This window comes from Aquarana catesbeiana, linkage group LG01, assembly GCF_042186555.1.
Source record: "Aquarana catesbeiana isolate 2022-GZ linkage group LG01, ASM4218655v1, whole genome shotgun sequence".
NCBI lineage: Eukaryota > Metazoa > Chordata > Amphibia > Anura > Ranidae > Aquarana > Aquarana catesbeiana.
In genome coordinates this window covers 450,698,892-450,715,690 of record NC_133324.1, presented here as the reverse complement: position 1 = coordinate 450,715,690, position 16,799 = coordinate 450,698,892, and the positions used below count along the sequence as shown (strand labels likewise).

Genomic DNA, 16,799 nt, shown 5'->3' with positions numbered 1-16,799 from the left:
CAGATGACTGTGAACAAAAAACATTTAAAGAAATTAAGCTTTTTGAACAGAATCACTTTCTAAAATAAGGGGACAAAATTGTGCCAATAGAGGGATTAATTTAAACAGAGCAAAGCGATTGATAAATCACTGACATAATCAGACTTACTACACTATATCAGAAATGTTGATTGGTTACTAAGGATGAAACACATGTATAGATTTTGTAAGTGTTTTATTAGCAACACTAAAGGATAATTTCATACCACAAAAAATTCACACAATAATGTTTTGAACAAGACATTATGACATCATATTCTGACCTAGTTAAACGGACATTTTCAAATAAAGTATTTCACAATATTCCCATCAGCTTGTAATGGCCATTGAAATCAACTAGCTGTGTTAGGAAAGAACAGCGCAGAAGAATCTCCCTGTAACATGCCTGGCATCTGGAGAAGCCTTCAACACATTGCTAAGCATGCAATTTGTGATACTTCAAAGGTGCAAAAGCAGCACAGATGCACTGCAGCTTCTCAGATCATTAAATAGTCCGTATCTACTTTTCCAGTACAGTATCCACAGTCATTTCCATATTTTTCTAATTCATTACACCAAATAACGCTCAATCAGTTAAACATTATCCTGATCAGTATATTTCCTAAAGCATTGATTTTGTCAAATGTCTGACAAAGCAGAGAACACGTGTACACTTTTAAGAGCCAGTCATTGTGGAGGGACATTTTAGATAACTTCACCTATTCTGAAAGGCTGTTTTGCTGAACAAAGATGCCTTGACAGACATTAGTAAACCGATATGTTGGTTTTCAGCACGGACAACTCAGTGGGGGTTGTAAAAACAAGTTTGGAAAAAAATATACCCCCAGAAGCCCTGATCAAACTAACCTATAGAATGATAATACACTCAACCCTCTCCTTTTCCAAACAATTAAAATTAACCCCCCAACTAACACTCCCAAATTTATACCTTGACACCTAATCTACCCTCTAAAATGTAACTCGAAACCTGTCTCTAAAACGTAGCATGCAATCTTACTCCAACACTTAAAATCACCCCAAACTTATTTCTTGAACTATTACTATTGCTACAGTGGTCATTTGAGCACCAATATTCACACATTAGGGCAAATTGTCAACAACCACTTAGCAGGTTCACTGGTTAACAGAAGAAAGTGAAGAACCTGAATGATATCCAGGTAAACAGGGAAGGAGCATGTCAATCCATACATATAGCATGTCCAGTGGAATTTGAACCCAGGACCTCAGCACTACTTTGCAGGATTGTTAACCACTTAGCCACCATGCTATTGAAAAAAAGCATCAATAAAAGAAAACCGCACTATGCAAAACAGTACAACGATGGAATAAAATGATTTATGACAATATGTTTAAAGGCTGCTCATAGCTCATTAGCAAAGAAAGAGCTGCGAAGGTAGTGAAGTGTGCGGAGGTGTCAGATGTGGAAGCACCAGGAAATATCAGCATGGGAAGGAATCAGCATTGCCAGTAAGCTCTCATTCATTAAACCTCTTGGCAGTCACTTCCTGATGGTGCAGGCTGCCTCTTTGTGGCAGTATGCTGTGTGATAGATTTCCCCATTGCAGGCTTATGAGAACTGCTCTCTTATGGGACAGACAGACCCCACATAACAGAATGTTACCAACTAAGAAATATAACAGTTAATATGAACAGTTTGCAATGAAATAATTACAGGTGTTAGATTTTTTTAACCAAAAGTCACATTAATAAAATAATGAGCATACCGATTACTACTGCTTATGATTTCAGTGCAAATTAAGTATAAAAGCCTTTCAAATCCTTCAGGGATACAAATACTGGAAGTTAGGAGATTAATATACCTTCTAGAAAACATTACCCCACAGCAGTCCTTAATTCCTGATGAGATGTCAGAGCTAGGTATTTATTGAAAATTAGATAACCATTTTCCGATACTGATATTCGCAGTGCCAACATATTTTAAAAAAATGCATTTCCTAATGGTTGTTGTCTATTTGGTCCATTTTGATACTTTTTTTTTTAAAGGGATACTGTCACAAACAGCTACATAGTTAGGCTACTGTAAAGCCCCGTACACACGATCCGAAATTCGTACGAAAAATGCCGCATTCGAACCGATCGTACGATAATCACATCGTTAGTACAGAGCTTTCAAGAGCTGATCAGGACATGCACGGAAATTTTTTTCGTACCATACCAGATCGTACGATTTTCGTTTAATCACTACAGCTATTGTTCGAAAATGCGATACAAATGCATTACAACACATGACATCACTTCTGAATTTTCATTCTGTCGTACGGGAATTTTCGTGACTTTAGTAAACTCATCAGATTCAACATGAGATTAGCATGCAAAAAACAAAATGGACGATCATTCGTCCAATAATCGGATCGTGTGTACGGGGCTTTACAGTAGCTATTATCTGACTGAAGTATTGCGCACTAGTTCCAGGGCGGTGATTGGTACTGGCGCCAGAAATAGAATTTGGTATGATTCAGGAAATGGCTGCTTCAATGAAAGCTTAATCACACAGGTGCTTTGCTTTATTATTCTGAATTGCACATGGTTCTATAATTAACGATGCTAAATATTTACAACTTTTGCTATTAAAGTATTGTAGGACTGGTCTTTCACAGAACCTAAGAGCAACCAACAATACTAAGTTCGCTTGGCAGAACACTTAATCCCTAACATCTAAGGTTAAGACCTTTAGTCGAGGTCACATACAAGTACAAGTCACATACAAATACAAAAGTCCCCTTATCCTTTTATCCAACATAAGCAGAGGAAATAATAACCACTTTTCCACCTTATTTAATAAGGTAGAGCAATGATGAAGTCTAAAGTGCAGCAGATCAATGACAACCAATCAGTTTTCAGATTGCATTAAATCTGAACAAAAGAGCTCATCGGGTGACACAGTATGGTTTTGTGCTTTGCCTCATTAAAGCAGAAGTACAAAGTTGATTATTAAATTATGATTGCATCTGTAATTACTTCCTAAGCTGGGTTCTGTTGTTTCTTTCCCCTCACATGTTCCCATTGTGATCCCTAAGTAAATACTGCAACCGGTGCAGATGAATGCCCTAATTCTAGCTGTGACAGTAAAATGTCACACAACTACTTCCTGTCAGTATCATTGCCATTTAGACTCCCCTCTGCAGTCTAAGAGGTGATGTTATGACCTTATAGGCGATGAAGCTGGGCGGGAAATAATGGATTGCAATTTTCATTCAATTCCATTCGGTTAGTTGCATGCAATCCATCCCAGTCAGTCTCATACAATCCTGCCCAGACAGCATTTCAATTTGCATAAATCCAGTCAGTCGCATACAATCCCACCCAGTCAGTTGCATACAATCCCAACCAGACAGCATTAGGCAGCCATAGCCTGTGGGCAGTGATAACAACACATTACTCACCTTTTATGGCCCATGGTACCACCTACCTAAAATTATATGCAGGAAATGATGTGGGCACCAATGGGAACTTACTCTTTCAAGTAAATTCAAGGGAACTTTCAAATTTGAGTAATTACATACTGTACTGTATATGAAGATATGAAGTGCAGGCCTTTAAACTTCCTATTACAGACATATCAGGTAGAGACTTCTGTCACAACCATAACGTTTATTGTAACAGTATATAGTATGATCAATTGTTTAGAATGTGACAGTTTTGATCAAATGATATACAGTATATACTGAGAAATAAATAAATATTTGATTGTAAAAGAACATGCCTAACAGAAATTTTACATTAGGCAAGATACTCCATCTATCCACCCTAGGGTCTATATTCTCTAAGTAGTCTTTTCATAAATAAAGCAGGTGGTGCAAAGCCATCCATTCCTGATCTTATGATATTTTTAAGAGCTACCTCTATGAGGTATGATAAACTTTCTAAATAAAGGATGGAATTCACCTTGTCTATGCAAAGGAGTGTTGTGTAGGTTTGCAGAGATAGACAGTTGTTTTTCTGGCCTAGTTTGTAGTCCTAATTACTGCTCATTCTAGATGATGACTTCAACAAGGAGGTCCAAAATGCCCAGGATACCCATCTTTTGCTCAGGAGAGCAAAGTGTGGGTAACAATATAAAACACATCTTGCCTGTAATACATTCTTAGGGGGTCCAGCATACGCTGTGTAGCAAGAATAACTATGTGAATCTCAGGGAGAGGGGATAGTGACATCTGAGGGATTCTTTGCAATGCTTCAAGTCATTGCTCACCTGTAAAGGACCCATGTATTATATCAATTTTTCTTCACAAGATAGTGCCAATGGGCTTTAAGATATGGTATACAAAGTATTATATTTTGTACACAATTTCCTTCTTAGATTGAGTAGAGCTTTGTATGAATTGATTCAGTTTTGTAAAATGCAAGGCCAGTGAGTTTCTGTTAACTATTAAGAACATGGTGGAGCTGGAGACATGTAAAAACATAGAAAATTTTAATTTGCTGGAAGAACTTGAGAGTATCAGCAAGGTATGCCTGTGACATGCAAATAGTGCCAGCTTTTTTCCACAAGTCTGATCCTTCTAATTCTATTAGCTTAGTTAGAGATCTATTGTCCCATAAAGGGGTGTACTCACTAAAACCCTGATATTTAAGGATTAGTTGTGAGATTTGTGTTACAAATTGAGAGTAGGAAGGTGTATATGTTTTAGAAAGGCATCAGCTTCCAAAGTTAAAATATCAGTCTGCACATTTATAAGGGGTGATGTTGACTTTCTTGCTTGAGACAAATGCCATCTACCAAAATGCATTAACTGTGCAGCCAAATAATGCAGCCAGGGTTTAGAGACCACCAAGCCACCTTTTCTCCCAGGATAGATATAGCTTTTCTAGGAGGCCTGCTATTCTTAATAATGTCTTGAAACAGAGCATCTATGCTGGAAAAAAAAACATTTTTAGGAATGCTAATAAGTATATTTTATGATAATAAAATAGAATTTGGGGTACAGCCCAAATAATGCATTAATGCATTTTGTCTTATACTGTATTAAGTTGGTATGTATTATTAGATAAAAACTATTTAATAAAAAAAAACTAACTAGAACTAATTGGAGGTGCACAGTCTTGCATTACTAGATTAAGTTGAGGAAAAGTAAAAGTCAATCTAATGTCTGTGTTTCTTGGGCTGTAGTTGACGCCAGGCTTATATCATGTCAGACAAGCTGTTCTCTGATCAGCCCCCGCTACAGTGTCACAGTGACCTGGCAAACAGTAAAAATCTTTTTTTGCTGGTGCTTAGTGTCTGGCAGTTTGTTCTTTACCTCTATCCAGAGGAGATCATCCCAGTAAACTACTCAAAGATTCCCCTACGAGCTTATCACTGCTCATACTGGCTTCTCTTTGATACATACAATGATAAGAGTGCTGTGATAAAAGAAGTGCTGAGCTGGAAAAGCATGCAAGAGCTTAGCTTTAGTTTTATGAAACTCTTTATATCTTAATTATTGAATATACCCCATAATTGTACACATTTCTTGTAAAGCTCACTCAGCTGATCACAGCAATGTCATTATCACGCCTAATGATCCTGATTCACCGTGACCAAAACACCTATAATGTACTTATAGGTAGTTAGCCAAACTGAATAGGATACAGTTTACTTGTTGAACCAAGACAATTATTAACTGCGCTCACCTTCAGTTTATATGTACTAACGTCAGTTTGGGAACACCGATTCAACATCTACTGCAATATGGTTGAGCTTGTGTCAAATGCATACATGTGGATGTATGGATATGTATCCTTGAGATGTAATATCATTTTTTTATTTATGTACTTGACTTGTTCAAAAAAAATATTCTGAGATTTAGCAGCATGCATTTTTAACAAAACTGCAGAGATAGACAGAAGAGGAGAAGGGGTTTCCTGTGAAAAAATAGAATGTCATAAACAAAACCCAGAAAAAAACAAAAACAAACAGCACGTGCAAACTGGTTTAACTGAGTGGTGGAGGTAGTTTGTTTAGTTTGAAAGGAAGCTGAGGTAATATAATGCCTTCATGACAAGTCCTTGTAAAGTCTACAGTGGGGTATGATGTTGCACTTAACTCTTCTGTTAACAGAAACAGGCTGAATGAACAACCACAATGGCAGCACCACAAATTGGTGTGTTTATATCTCATGCATGTGAAGAGAAAAAGTTGACTGCCTTATGCGTATGTTGATAGATCAACTGTACTAAATGACATAGAAGCAGGATATAGGAACAGTCTGAGGACTACATTGTTTATGAAAATCTGTGTGGCCTTACCGAAGCTCTACGTAAAGCTTGTTATATAAGCCAATAGCACCAGCATAGATTAAGCCATTTATTAAGAAATCAGAATGTATCTCAGTACTAACAGGTAGGCGATGGCATAATACTATTGACTAAAATTGTCACATCAGGAATGACGGAAGAAGATTGCCTTATCTTGCGCTGTATTCATTGACTTGTTTTTATTTTTTTAACTATTTTCACTCCGTAGATATATGGCATCGCAGGCCCCACTTGCCAATGACCTATATATAATCATGGCATTGTTTTTTGCATTATCATTTCCTTTTATGTGTATAGTTAATTATTTTATTTTTAAATAAAAAAAACAAAAACAAAACAAATATCTAATATATTAAGTATTTCTAATGAGAGTGTTTAATGCAGGCACATTACTAGTCATAGTGTACACAAGGGATACTGAATGATCCTATTTCTTCTCAAGTTTCTTGCAGTGTTACATTTTTTGGGGGGAAATAAAATACACTTGAATTTGTATTTCAATAGCCAAGGAAAGGGACATGCTATTTTCCTATGTCTAATGTAATTCAGGTCGATAAAACACTGTCTGCACTGGTGCAAGTTTAAATGCTTAGATTACATAGTACAGGTAGGTGAGCTGTTATCTAGAATGTTTAAAGGCTACCTGAAAATAAAGTATCTTTATATGTCTTAGATTACATAGTACAGGTAGGTGAGCTGTTATCTCGAATGTTTAAAGGCTACCTGAAAATAAAGTATCTTTATATGTCTTAGATTACATAGTACAGGTAGGTGAGCTGTTATCTCGAATGTTTAAAGGCTACCTGAAAATAAAGTATCTTTATATGTCTTGTTTAATAACACAATACAAACATATTAAAAGACACATTTTAAAAATGATGTCCAGTGGCTTTCCTATGCTGACAGATATGAGTGAGTGTTTGCTCAGGTATTTATTTGGTCGTTTCTGAATAGCAGCACTTGTTTTTCTTTCTTTTTTTCCTAATCTGGTTAACAGGTGCCAATCCTATACCAATATATATTAAAAGTACAGTCTGGGGGGGTCCAGAGGTTCCATCAATTCAAATAGGAGCATCTTCACTTTTATTTCCAGAAACAAGTAGGCCCATGCACGGGTCTTTTCTGTATAATCTGTATAACAAAGCCCATCCAGAGAGGCAGCAGACGTTCGTACTAAGGTAAGTATTTGCTGGCCGCTGAAGCAAACATTATTCGCTTCAAGTTAACACAAGAGTGCCAGCAAATGGACTAGATGTCTACAATGTGAAGGTTACTGCAGTTCAAAAACCAATATCTTTGTATACATACAAGCTGAGCTAAATTTGCATAAAGCAACTATTCCTTTAGATGTAGTCTCCAACTTGCATGTTTGTTAAACCTAACAATAGTCCAAGTAACCAACAAACCAACCAAAGGGACAGCAAGTCTCCACTTTGTTTTTTATAATGCCATCAATTTTCTGGTCCAACTTTAAACAATTTTGTGTGATAATGATCAGCTTCTGGTCTCCTTATAAATAAGATCTAAGGTGCTTTTCTTTGTTGTATGTGCTATTGGTGTATTATCTCCAAGGAGAATTCAAAAGACTTATCATTGCACATAGCAGCAAGCATATATTACATTTGTGTATACAGGTAGAGAAGTCATTTTTCAGTTTCTATTCTCCAGTAAAACACATCAAACTGTTGTTACCAACATAATGGACTTTCTATTAATATACTTGTCTATCTAGCTAACATTTGCTCTTATTCATTGACAGTGGAGATAATGATATATACAGTATACCATAAAAAAAAACACAAGAGATATGATCTGAATCACCAGGCATACGGGAAATAAATTGTGATTCCCATTACAGTTAACGTGAAGAAACTATGGGGATGAATGACAAAAACACAGATCACTGTTTTAGACCCCAACCTTGTCAGTAACAAAAAAGTTCATTACATATACCTGCAACAGGTGGAAAAATGTACCACCAGGCATATGAGAGATAAACTGTATTTTCCATTACAGATAATGAGAAGAGACTATGGGGATGCATGACAAAAACACAAATCACTGTTTCAGACGACAACCTTGTCAGTAACAAAAAGTTCCACTACCTATACCTGCAACAGGTGGAAATATGGACTAGCATAAGTTAATATACCAGTTAAAGTGCTTTATCTAGACATTGGTGTCTGGTTGTGTTACCAGGCTAGCCAACACTACTATAAAAATAAGATGCATATTATCTGTACTCTCATATCTATGATCAATTAAAAAAAATGATATAGGGTGTGGTGAAAGAAGGTGGTATGTTAAAAGAGGGATAGTAAAAAAAAAAAAAAAATAGCAAGTGGAAAGGAAAGAAGAAGCGCTGGGGAGGAGTAAATATTTACAGCACTGCAGCATTCTCATCTAATGGTAAACACATCTAAGTGTATAGAACTCTTCAGTAGCCTTTTGACAGACACTCCTTTAACCAAAGCACCAAAGAAAGTCACTGTAGTAGCTAAATATCACATAGCTTCCACAGGCTTGCATTATGTATGCCAGTTCATTAAACACATAATTGGCAATATATTGATGTCAAACAGGAAGCATGCACGCAACGTCACAAAAGTTTAGAATGAAACAAAACCTAGCGATGCTGTTTCCACAAATTTTAACTACCTGTGGTACTTGTACATCATTTCAGGAAAAAAGATGTTGCTTACTGCACGACTGTGGCTAGTTTCAAGTGATATCGCTAGGGCAAACTGTCAAAAACACTGCTGTAATCTCAACATTTAGCATTAGAAGGTAACAGGCTGAGAAAAAAAAACTCCAGAACAATCTTACATGTTCTTTTAAAAGGCATACTGTTAATATATATATATATATATATATATATATATATAAGCATAATTATCCTGTAAGAAAAATATTGTAATGCCTGAGACCACACTACAATGACATGGTGTACAAGAATCTAATTCCACATTTCTACATTTTCAATATGTGTTTTAGATTAGCGTGCAGAATTCAAGAAGCTGCTATTAAAAAAAAAAATTAAAAAAACGTATTCAAGCATAAATAAGCAAAAACACAGTTAAAAAGTAGTACAAATTTGCATATGGCTTGTAGCAGCATGCAGTAGTAACGATCTGTCAGTTAGACGTCTCATGTCATTTCTTTTGTCAGCAAGTACAACATGAAAGCTAGGACTAGTGGCAACTGAGTAATTTAATGGCAATGTACAGCGCTTCACAAAAAGGATACTAATATAACCTGCCATTGCGAGACTTTATCTTGTCACTGAAGTATGATGGGACTAGAGAGAACACACACTGACTTAAATTCCTCTCTAAGGAGATTTTAATTAAATGACATACAACCTTCTGTTCTATTATAATAAACAGTGTTTGATGGAAAATCTCTCCTACCGCAGTTAAAAGACGATGATTTCAAGTTTTTGTTTTTTCTTTTAGCTTACTATGACTTGAAAGCATGTATAGTAAAATAAATATAATATAATTCAACCCTCAAAGATGTCTCATCTCCTATAATACTAATAGGTAATATGCATAACGAGATAGGTAAGATGAGAGGTAGCCTGTTCACCTGTTCACCTGTTCTCACTCATAAATGGCAGAAAAACAAGCAATTACATAAAACAGTAAAACCGTATAAAAAAAAGTGTTTTTTATCTCTTAAACAGCCAAATTCAATTAATGTAATCATCCATCAATCTAATATATATTGAACTTGGTTGGTAGTGATGGCATTAGGCATCTATATATTGGCTTTAAGGTAGTGTTATCCGTCTGAAATTTAGATGGAGAGCATTATGCCATCACATACTTATCAAACGCATGTAAAAAACAATAAAATGCTAATGAAATAAAATCATTAAAAAAATGTTAGGTATGTTAAGTAGAAAAGAAATATATTTCTACTGAAATCATACTGACAAAGATCATTTTGTTGTCTTTTTTAAGATTAGTAGAATATGCACGTAATAAACACTTGTGAAATTGTAAAAAGGACAATTAAAAAGGAATTAAACAGCAAACGTTCGCAAGGGAGAACGAAACATGCATTCAGAAATTATCACACATTTTCCGGCTGTAGAAAGCAGGAACATTTTCATTGCTGCAAGTCCATCATTGTAGAAAGTGATGGAAATTTAAAATGAAAATTACCTTTAATGCAATGGAAACTTTGATAAAAAATTGAATAAAGCATAAACATGAAAAATTTAAAATTCACTGAAATGTATACAACAGAAAATGAGTTGCTGCTGTCAATCAGATGCAAAAATGTAAGGTGTGGAAATTATTATTTTTTTTTTATGTTTGGATACTGTATCATTTCTCCTGCTATAATATCTTCACATAAAAACATAAATATCGCTAAAGTCTTTTGTGATAGGTAGCATTCTAACTTAATAACAAAATGTTACCCTGCTTTATATTATGATGATGTTCAAAATCCCATTCAGACTGAGATTCATATTAATAGGATATCATAACATTATCAAATATTTTTCTCTTGCCAAAAACTTTCTTAATAGTGTACGGCTGAACTTTTTGTTAAGGCACACTATGTAAGTTTTCTCAGTAATAATCAGACATATTTCTGCAAAGAAAGAGTGTTTAACCTTTTCATGGTTTGAAGCACCTGCACCATTCAACAGAAGCTCTCTAGCTATTAAAGGGTTTACAAGCACACTACACATGCCTTAAGTAGGCCACATTACATTACACTAGGCTGCATTCCAGTCTGGCAAGAAATGGGTTACTGCAGTATATCAAGTTTAATTAACTGGGCTTAAATTTATAGGAATGGCCAGTTTGGATTACATTCCTGAATATATTTCACTGATTCAACCACATTTATGAAAATTTAGGATTATTAGTATGTCATCTGATAGATATAATACGTATACCCAATCAGGTCAATATTGTATATGTTTTCTTTTTTTATCACTTCTACATTTTACTTGCTTTACAGCTTACTTTATCTAGTTATCAATCTGGATTGTCAATCCATTTGTTTAACAATTTCCTTTTAGTTATCTTTTTTAAATGCTAATAATGACAAGTCACTGATCATTTATTTTAATAGAAAAATATATGACCAATAAACATACCTAAAAATAAAAGGAAAGCAAACAAATCTATTTTGTGTGTTTATTTTTAAGGTACTATTATGTCTTACAAAATTGTTTTCATTCATTTTTTATTTGTGGCTGCATTTAAAATAATATGCAAAGCAACTAAGCAACGGCCCTTTTCAATTTAAGGGTAAACAATCAATAAAGCAAAATATAGCTGCGATAAAAGAGAACTTTCGTTTAAGCTTACTTATGAGATGTGACAGTCTAACAGGTATTTAACAATGAAAGGAAATAGTTGAAACGATTTGATTAGGATGCTGTAAATAAATATATTCAATAATCAATAATGTAAAAATGTTGCTGTTTTTTTCCTGTCATCTATCACATCCCAGGTCTGGTTCCTGCTCTTCTCAAACTCCCCTCTGCTATTTACCTTGCATACCTCTGCCAGATGAAGGCAAAAAAGGGTTAGGGTGATCAGGCATAAGTCAGGGAAGGACATGCAAGCAGTTTCTGGTCATTCTCTACTTGTCATCGATCAAAGTGACCCCAAACAACCACTTTCAAACACAGTTCACAAATATGCCCTTTCAGGTTATCAGTTATTTTGGTGCTGAAAAAAAGTCACTGCACTGAAGCAGATGATGCATTCTGATACTTTAAAGATGTTACATACAGTTTTACCCTACCAAAAAAAAATTAAAAAAGTGAGGCCCAGCTATCTTTCACTGTATATCTTGCACTGTTAATTTACTTTGAAGGAAAAAAAAATCTAAATTTGACTTGTTCAGGAAGGCATCCATGTCTTGATGAGCTATTAACTTTTAATGATTCCATTTGTATTTTAAAAGCACACTTACAGTAAAGTATGAACACATTTATTGACGACGTGCAATGCACTGGATGGGACTAGTTGTGCATACTAAAGGCTGAAGTAATGTGCTTATTTGTGACTTTAGAAAAGTGCCATTAACATCAATTTTGTGGCTCTGCCGCCTACTTTGTATTGTGTAACCTGGCTTTTACAGTGAGCCAACTTGCTGTTTCACAGCGTTTGAAAGTTATTTTACCAACAAACAGTGGGATGAAGTATGATTAAAGAATGATGTTTTGCTACTCAGACACCTGAGATGAAGCAGTTACTTGGTGCATTATGTTTCCTTCACTAAGTTTTAAGTATTGGCAGATGGAAGCTGTGAATTATGTACTGTATGTATTTCCTGGACAATTAATCAAGCTAATCTGTTAAAAAATTCCTTTGTAACCAATACATTTGCTGGAGCTGACATCTGAATTCTGGAGGATACACCTGATGGAATGCAGATAAGTAGTTAAGGTTCCATCATTTTGCTCAACTGAAAACAGGTCTACATTGAAAGGAATCTGTAACAAGTGTCTGTATAGGTGAAAAAAAGATTGAACAACCCTAAAAAAAAATCTTTAAATACAAATATATTTTACTAGCTTTTTATATAGTAACACATAACGGCGTGTTTACTTTTAAAAGTAATTATTCATAGATGCTTCAGATTAAAAAAGCTCAAAGTGCTTAAACACGTGTCTAGGATTAATGCACAAAATTGTTGTAGACTGCCAAAACATGAGTAGCAAATTATTAAAGCCATAATAAAGGCTGTCCCAATTCTCTCAGCTTTTTAATCTCTGAAACCGGAACAAATTTAGGAAGGCTTCCCTTCCCACTACAATTCCTAATTTACATGTTTGTTTAAGTTAGTTTTTTTTTTTCAGCGTTGCTGAGACTGCACGCTTTTAAATTTATTTCTCTAGCTTCTATTGCCAAACAGGCAATCGTTCACGCTGTCCTTGTGGCTCAATAGCCATTTATCAATTGATCATTATTTGGATTCAATTTTGTGAACTCCTCTTCAAAATTACACTCTTTCTGTAGATTAAAGTGGGCCGATGATAACGTCTGGGAAAGCATATTACATGCTTTTATAAAACTTTCTCTATGTGTTTGCTGACAACTTGTCAAAACTAAAAACACTTAAGATGTTTGATCAGAACCTGCAGGTGTACACTTGCCCTGTATAGTTTTTACAAAGAGTGATAGATAGATAGATAGATAGATAGATAGATAGATAGATAGATAGATAGATAGATAGATAGATAGATAGATAGATAGATAGATAGATAGATAGATAGATAGATAGATAGATAGATAGATAGATAGATAGATAGATAGATAGATAGATAGATAGATAGATAGATAGGATAGATAAGATAGATAAGATAGATAAGATAGATAGATAAGATAGATAGATAGATAGATAGATAGATAGATAGATAGATAGATAGATAGATAGATAGATAGATAGATAGATAGATAGATAGATAGATAGATAGATAGATAGATAGATAGATAGATAGATAGATAGATAGATAGATAGATAGATAGATAGATAGATAGATGTATTGATATGTACGTAGTTTGCTGTTATTGTTGCTTCAGTAGTGTTGTTACCTTTACGGTTTATGTCCATATTAAAGAACTACTGTTTCAGTTCACGTCCATGTTCGTTAGTGATTCATATCAGCTTACAGTATTATCAGCAGTAATCAGGGTCCCTCTACAGGAGATACCAAAATATGCCTTGTTAAAAAGCTTGCTTTAGCCAAAACCGGTGTCCTCACAAAAATAGAAGTAGTAGATATGTTACTGCTAATTCTAAGTTTCCCTTACCCTTTTCTAATAAGTAAAAGTTCCTGAAAAGTTCATTTTAAACACTTATATGTAAAATGAAATGTAGGAAATATGTTTATTTGGTATAAAATGTGGCCTTTTTTTGATTACAAACATAACACTAGGTGTGCAGTTCTGATGTGGTCACTCATTCTACATTCTATATTCTTTACTAAGGTGGCAAGATAAGAAGGAAAATGCTTTTGACAGACTTTATCATAAGTTTAGTTCTTGACCAGGAGATAAAGTAAGCTGTATATTTTTTCTAACTTTTTTTTTAAAGGCAAACACTGTAGGATGGTGCAGAGAAGATGCAGCCGGCTGCCTACGTATCACCATGTGCATGGTACAGAGACACCGGCTTGTGTGATTAATTATCAGTTGTTACTGGCCTTCGCAATAACATTTCAGCTTTCCCGTCAATAGCAGCATACCAAGATGCCTTTAAGGCGGCCCCCAGTGCAGCAAAAGCTCTAGGGAAGACGCCAAGACACAGTCTTGCTTGCAGTGTGAGTGAGAGAAGAAGGGGGAGAGAAAAAAGTGCCTATGTATATGTGTTGAAGAATGCAAGAGACACTGACTTGGAAAAGGGTTAAAGAATAAACAACCTTGGAAAAACAAAATAAACTGAACAATAATGGAAAAAAAGCAAATCTAAAAAAAAAAGAAGAAAGAAAGAAAAAAAGGGAGAGCAGCTTAACTGACTTAGCTATCAACCATCCGCTCTGTGCCGTGAGCAGTTTAAACAACACAGCAGTTCAGCTCATCTGAGAACTGGGGGAAGCTGTGTTCAACCACATGAAGTCAATTAAGATCCTAGGAGAGGGGCCCCTCAAATTTCTATCACTGCGAAATCAGGGAAAGGAAGGAGGAAAGAGTGGATGTGGTTTTAATTCCACTTTTGATTACTTTCGCAGAAAGGATGCTACGGGCATTAATTGTTTTGCATTTCATCTAAATTTCACTTGGTTTTTCACTTCCCCCTCTCACAACTCCCAAAGAGACGCAGGTAACCGGCCTCTGAAGTGACATTACATTTACAAGTAAGCCCTGTTTCTTTCAAAGTAGAAAAAGGAAATTATTTAAAAAAAGAAAACAAACCTGCAAAGCTACCTAAAAACAGAACCAGAGAAAGCAGCGTGACGCATTAGTGCTTCACAAAAAAAGTAGCAAAAAAGGACAAAATAAAGAAAAATTCAGAACATACATGAAAAGTAAATTGTCACTGCCAATGAAATCACCAAGTTCATTTCTGCAAGTGAAAAAGTTAAAAAGGATGCACTCACCTGTTGGGACATTCTGAAAAGAAGATTGGCATCACAGTTTTGCCATGCCCCCATGTACCCAGGCTCGCTTGTCGGCGTCCTCCTTCCGAACTGCATGGAGTTGTCAGGACAAGAGTCTCTGAATGCCCGGTCTCTCGCCCTCCTGTCTCGTTGTCTGTCTCTCAGTATGTCTCTTTCTCTCACATCCACTTCTGCTTCTTCTGACTGAAAAGTGAAGGTGGATTTTTGAGCCTCTTGGCATTCAGTAGCACAATGTGGAGTAGTTACAGAGCTGCATGTAGACTGCATTTCATTTAGAGAAAGAGAGTAAAAAAGGCTAGGAGAGGATGAGGAAAAGGGTGGGTGGGAGGTGAAGTAGTAAGGAGGGATGTGCTGCTGATGGTGGGGGGGTGAGAGATGCAAAGCTTATTTTGCACCTTCCTCACAGATACCCCTATCATTTATGCATGGATTGTGACTCCCCAAGGCTCCTCTTTGCTCAGCCTAACAGCTGCCTGTCAGGTGTGCATGTAGCACTAAAGGAGGGAAAGAAACTGCCTGAGACCTAAGAAGCAGCTTTAAGGATGTCACTGGCTAGAAGAGCACAGAGTCAACTGCACTGCTCCACTGTCAGGCACCAAATGACATCCTGCACTAACCTCTCTCAGCCTACAGATACCCATATACACAGACACGCGCGCACACACACACTCACTGATCACAGGCACTTGGGAGGGAAAGGGCTCTGGCCCTCTCTAGCAGCCTTTCTCATTCTATCTCCTGCTTTTCTTCAATGAAACCTCAAATAAAGAAAGCCACATCTGACAATTGTCAGTGCCACACGCACCTCTTTGTACTCTCTTTTTTTTTTTTTTTTACTACTTTCTGACCTTACTATAAAAAAAAAAAGAGGAATCAAATTTACAATAGGATCGAGTAAGTTGGCAACGACAATGTTGAAATATTTTGCTGATTTACTTGGTGCCAAGCTGTCAATATAAATGATTTAAACCAAGGCTAAATAAGGTACAGAAACAGGCTGGAGAACTTTTTTTTTTTTCTTTTTTTTCAGCTGCATGATCTGTCCCATACATTCCATTTGTGCTCACACTTCTGAAGTCAGAAGCTGAAAGGTTTTATGGGTTTGTCCATAAAAAAAAAAAAAGTACACAGTCATAAAAATTATCTATGTTTTGGTTTTATACACGTATAACAACAGAGATCAAACCGAGAACAATAAATGTAAAAAAAGAAAACAAATGAATAATAAACAAAGCACTGGGTAACTTATACGTCTGTAGTTGAAACGAAGGGTTAAACGTCTGACCCTGGTTATACCTTTAGCCTCATAATGTCCCAGACACCACTGCAACACAGAGCCATAGAAAAGCTGTTTCTTAAAAGTTCTCTCACAAAGTAGAGTCAAAGTCGATTTGTCTGGCAATAA

At 35.7% G+C, this 16,799-nt stretch overlaps 1 protein-coding gene across 5 annotated transcripts in view; it reads right to left on the bottom strand.

Moving 5' to 3' along the window:
- BNC2 (basonuclin zinc finger protein 2) overlaps positions 1 to 16,799 on the bottom strand; it is an 878,778-nt gene that overhangs the window by 378,478 nt on the left and 483,501 nt on the right. For 4 of the 5 annotated variants that reach the window (XM_073636660.1, XM_073636651.1, XM_073636668.1 and 1 more), the window contains one exon: positions 15,374 to 15,577. The exons of the other annotated variant lie outside the window; for it this stretch is intronic. In XM_073636660.1, coding sequence (XP_073492761.1) covers positions 15,374 to 15,577 — 204 coding nt within the window. The remainder of the gene's footprint in view (positions 1 to 15,373; positions 15,578 to 16,799) is intronic. 5 annotated transcript variants of the gene reach the window in all.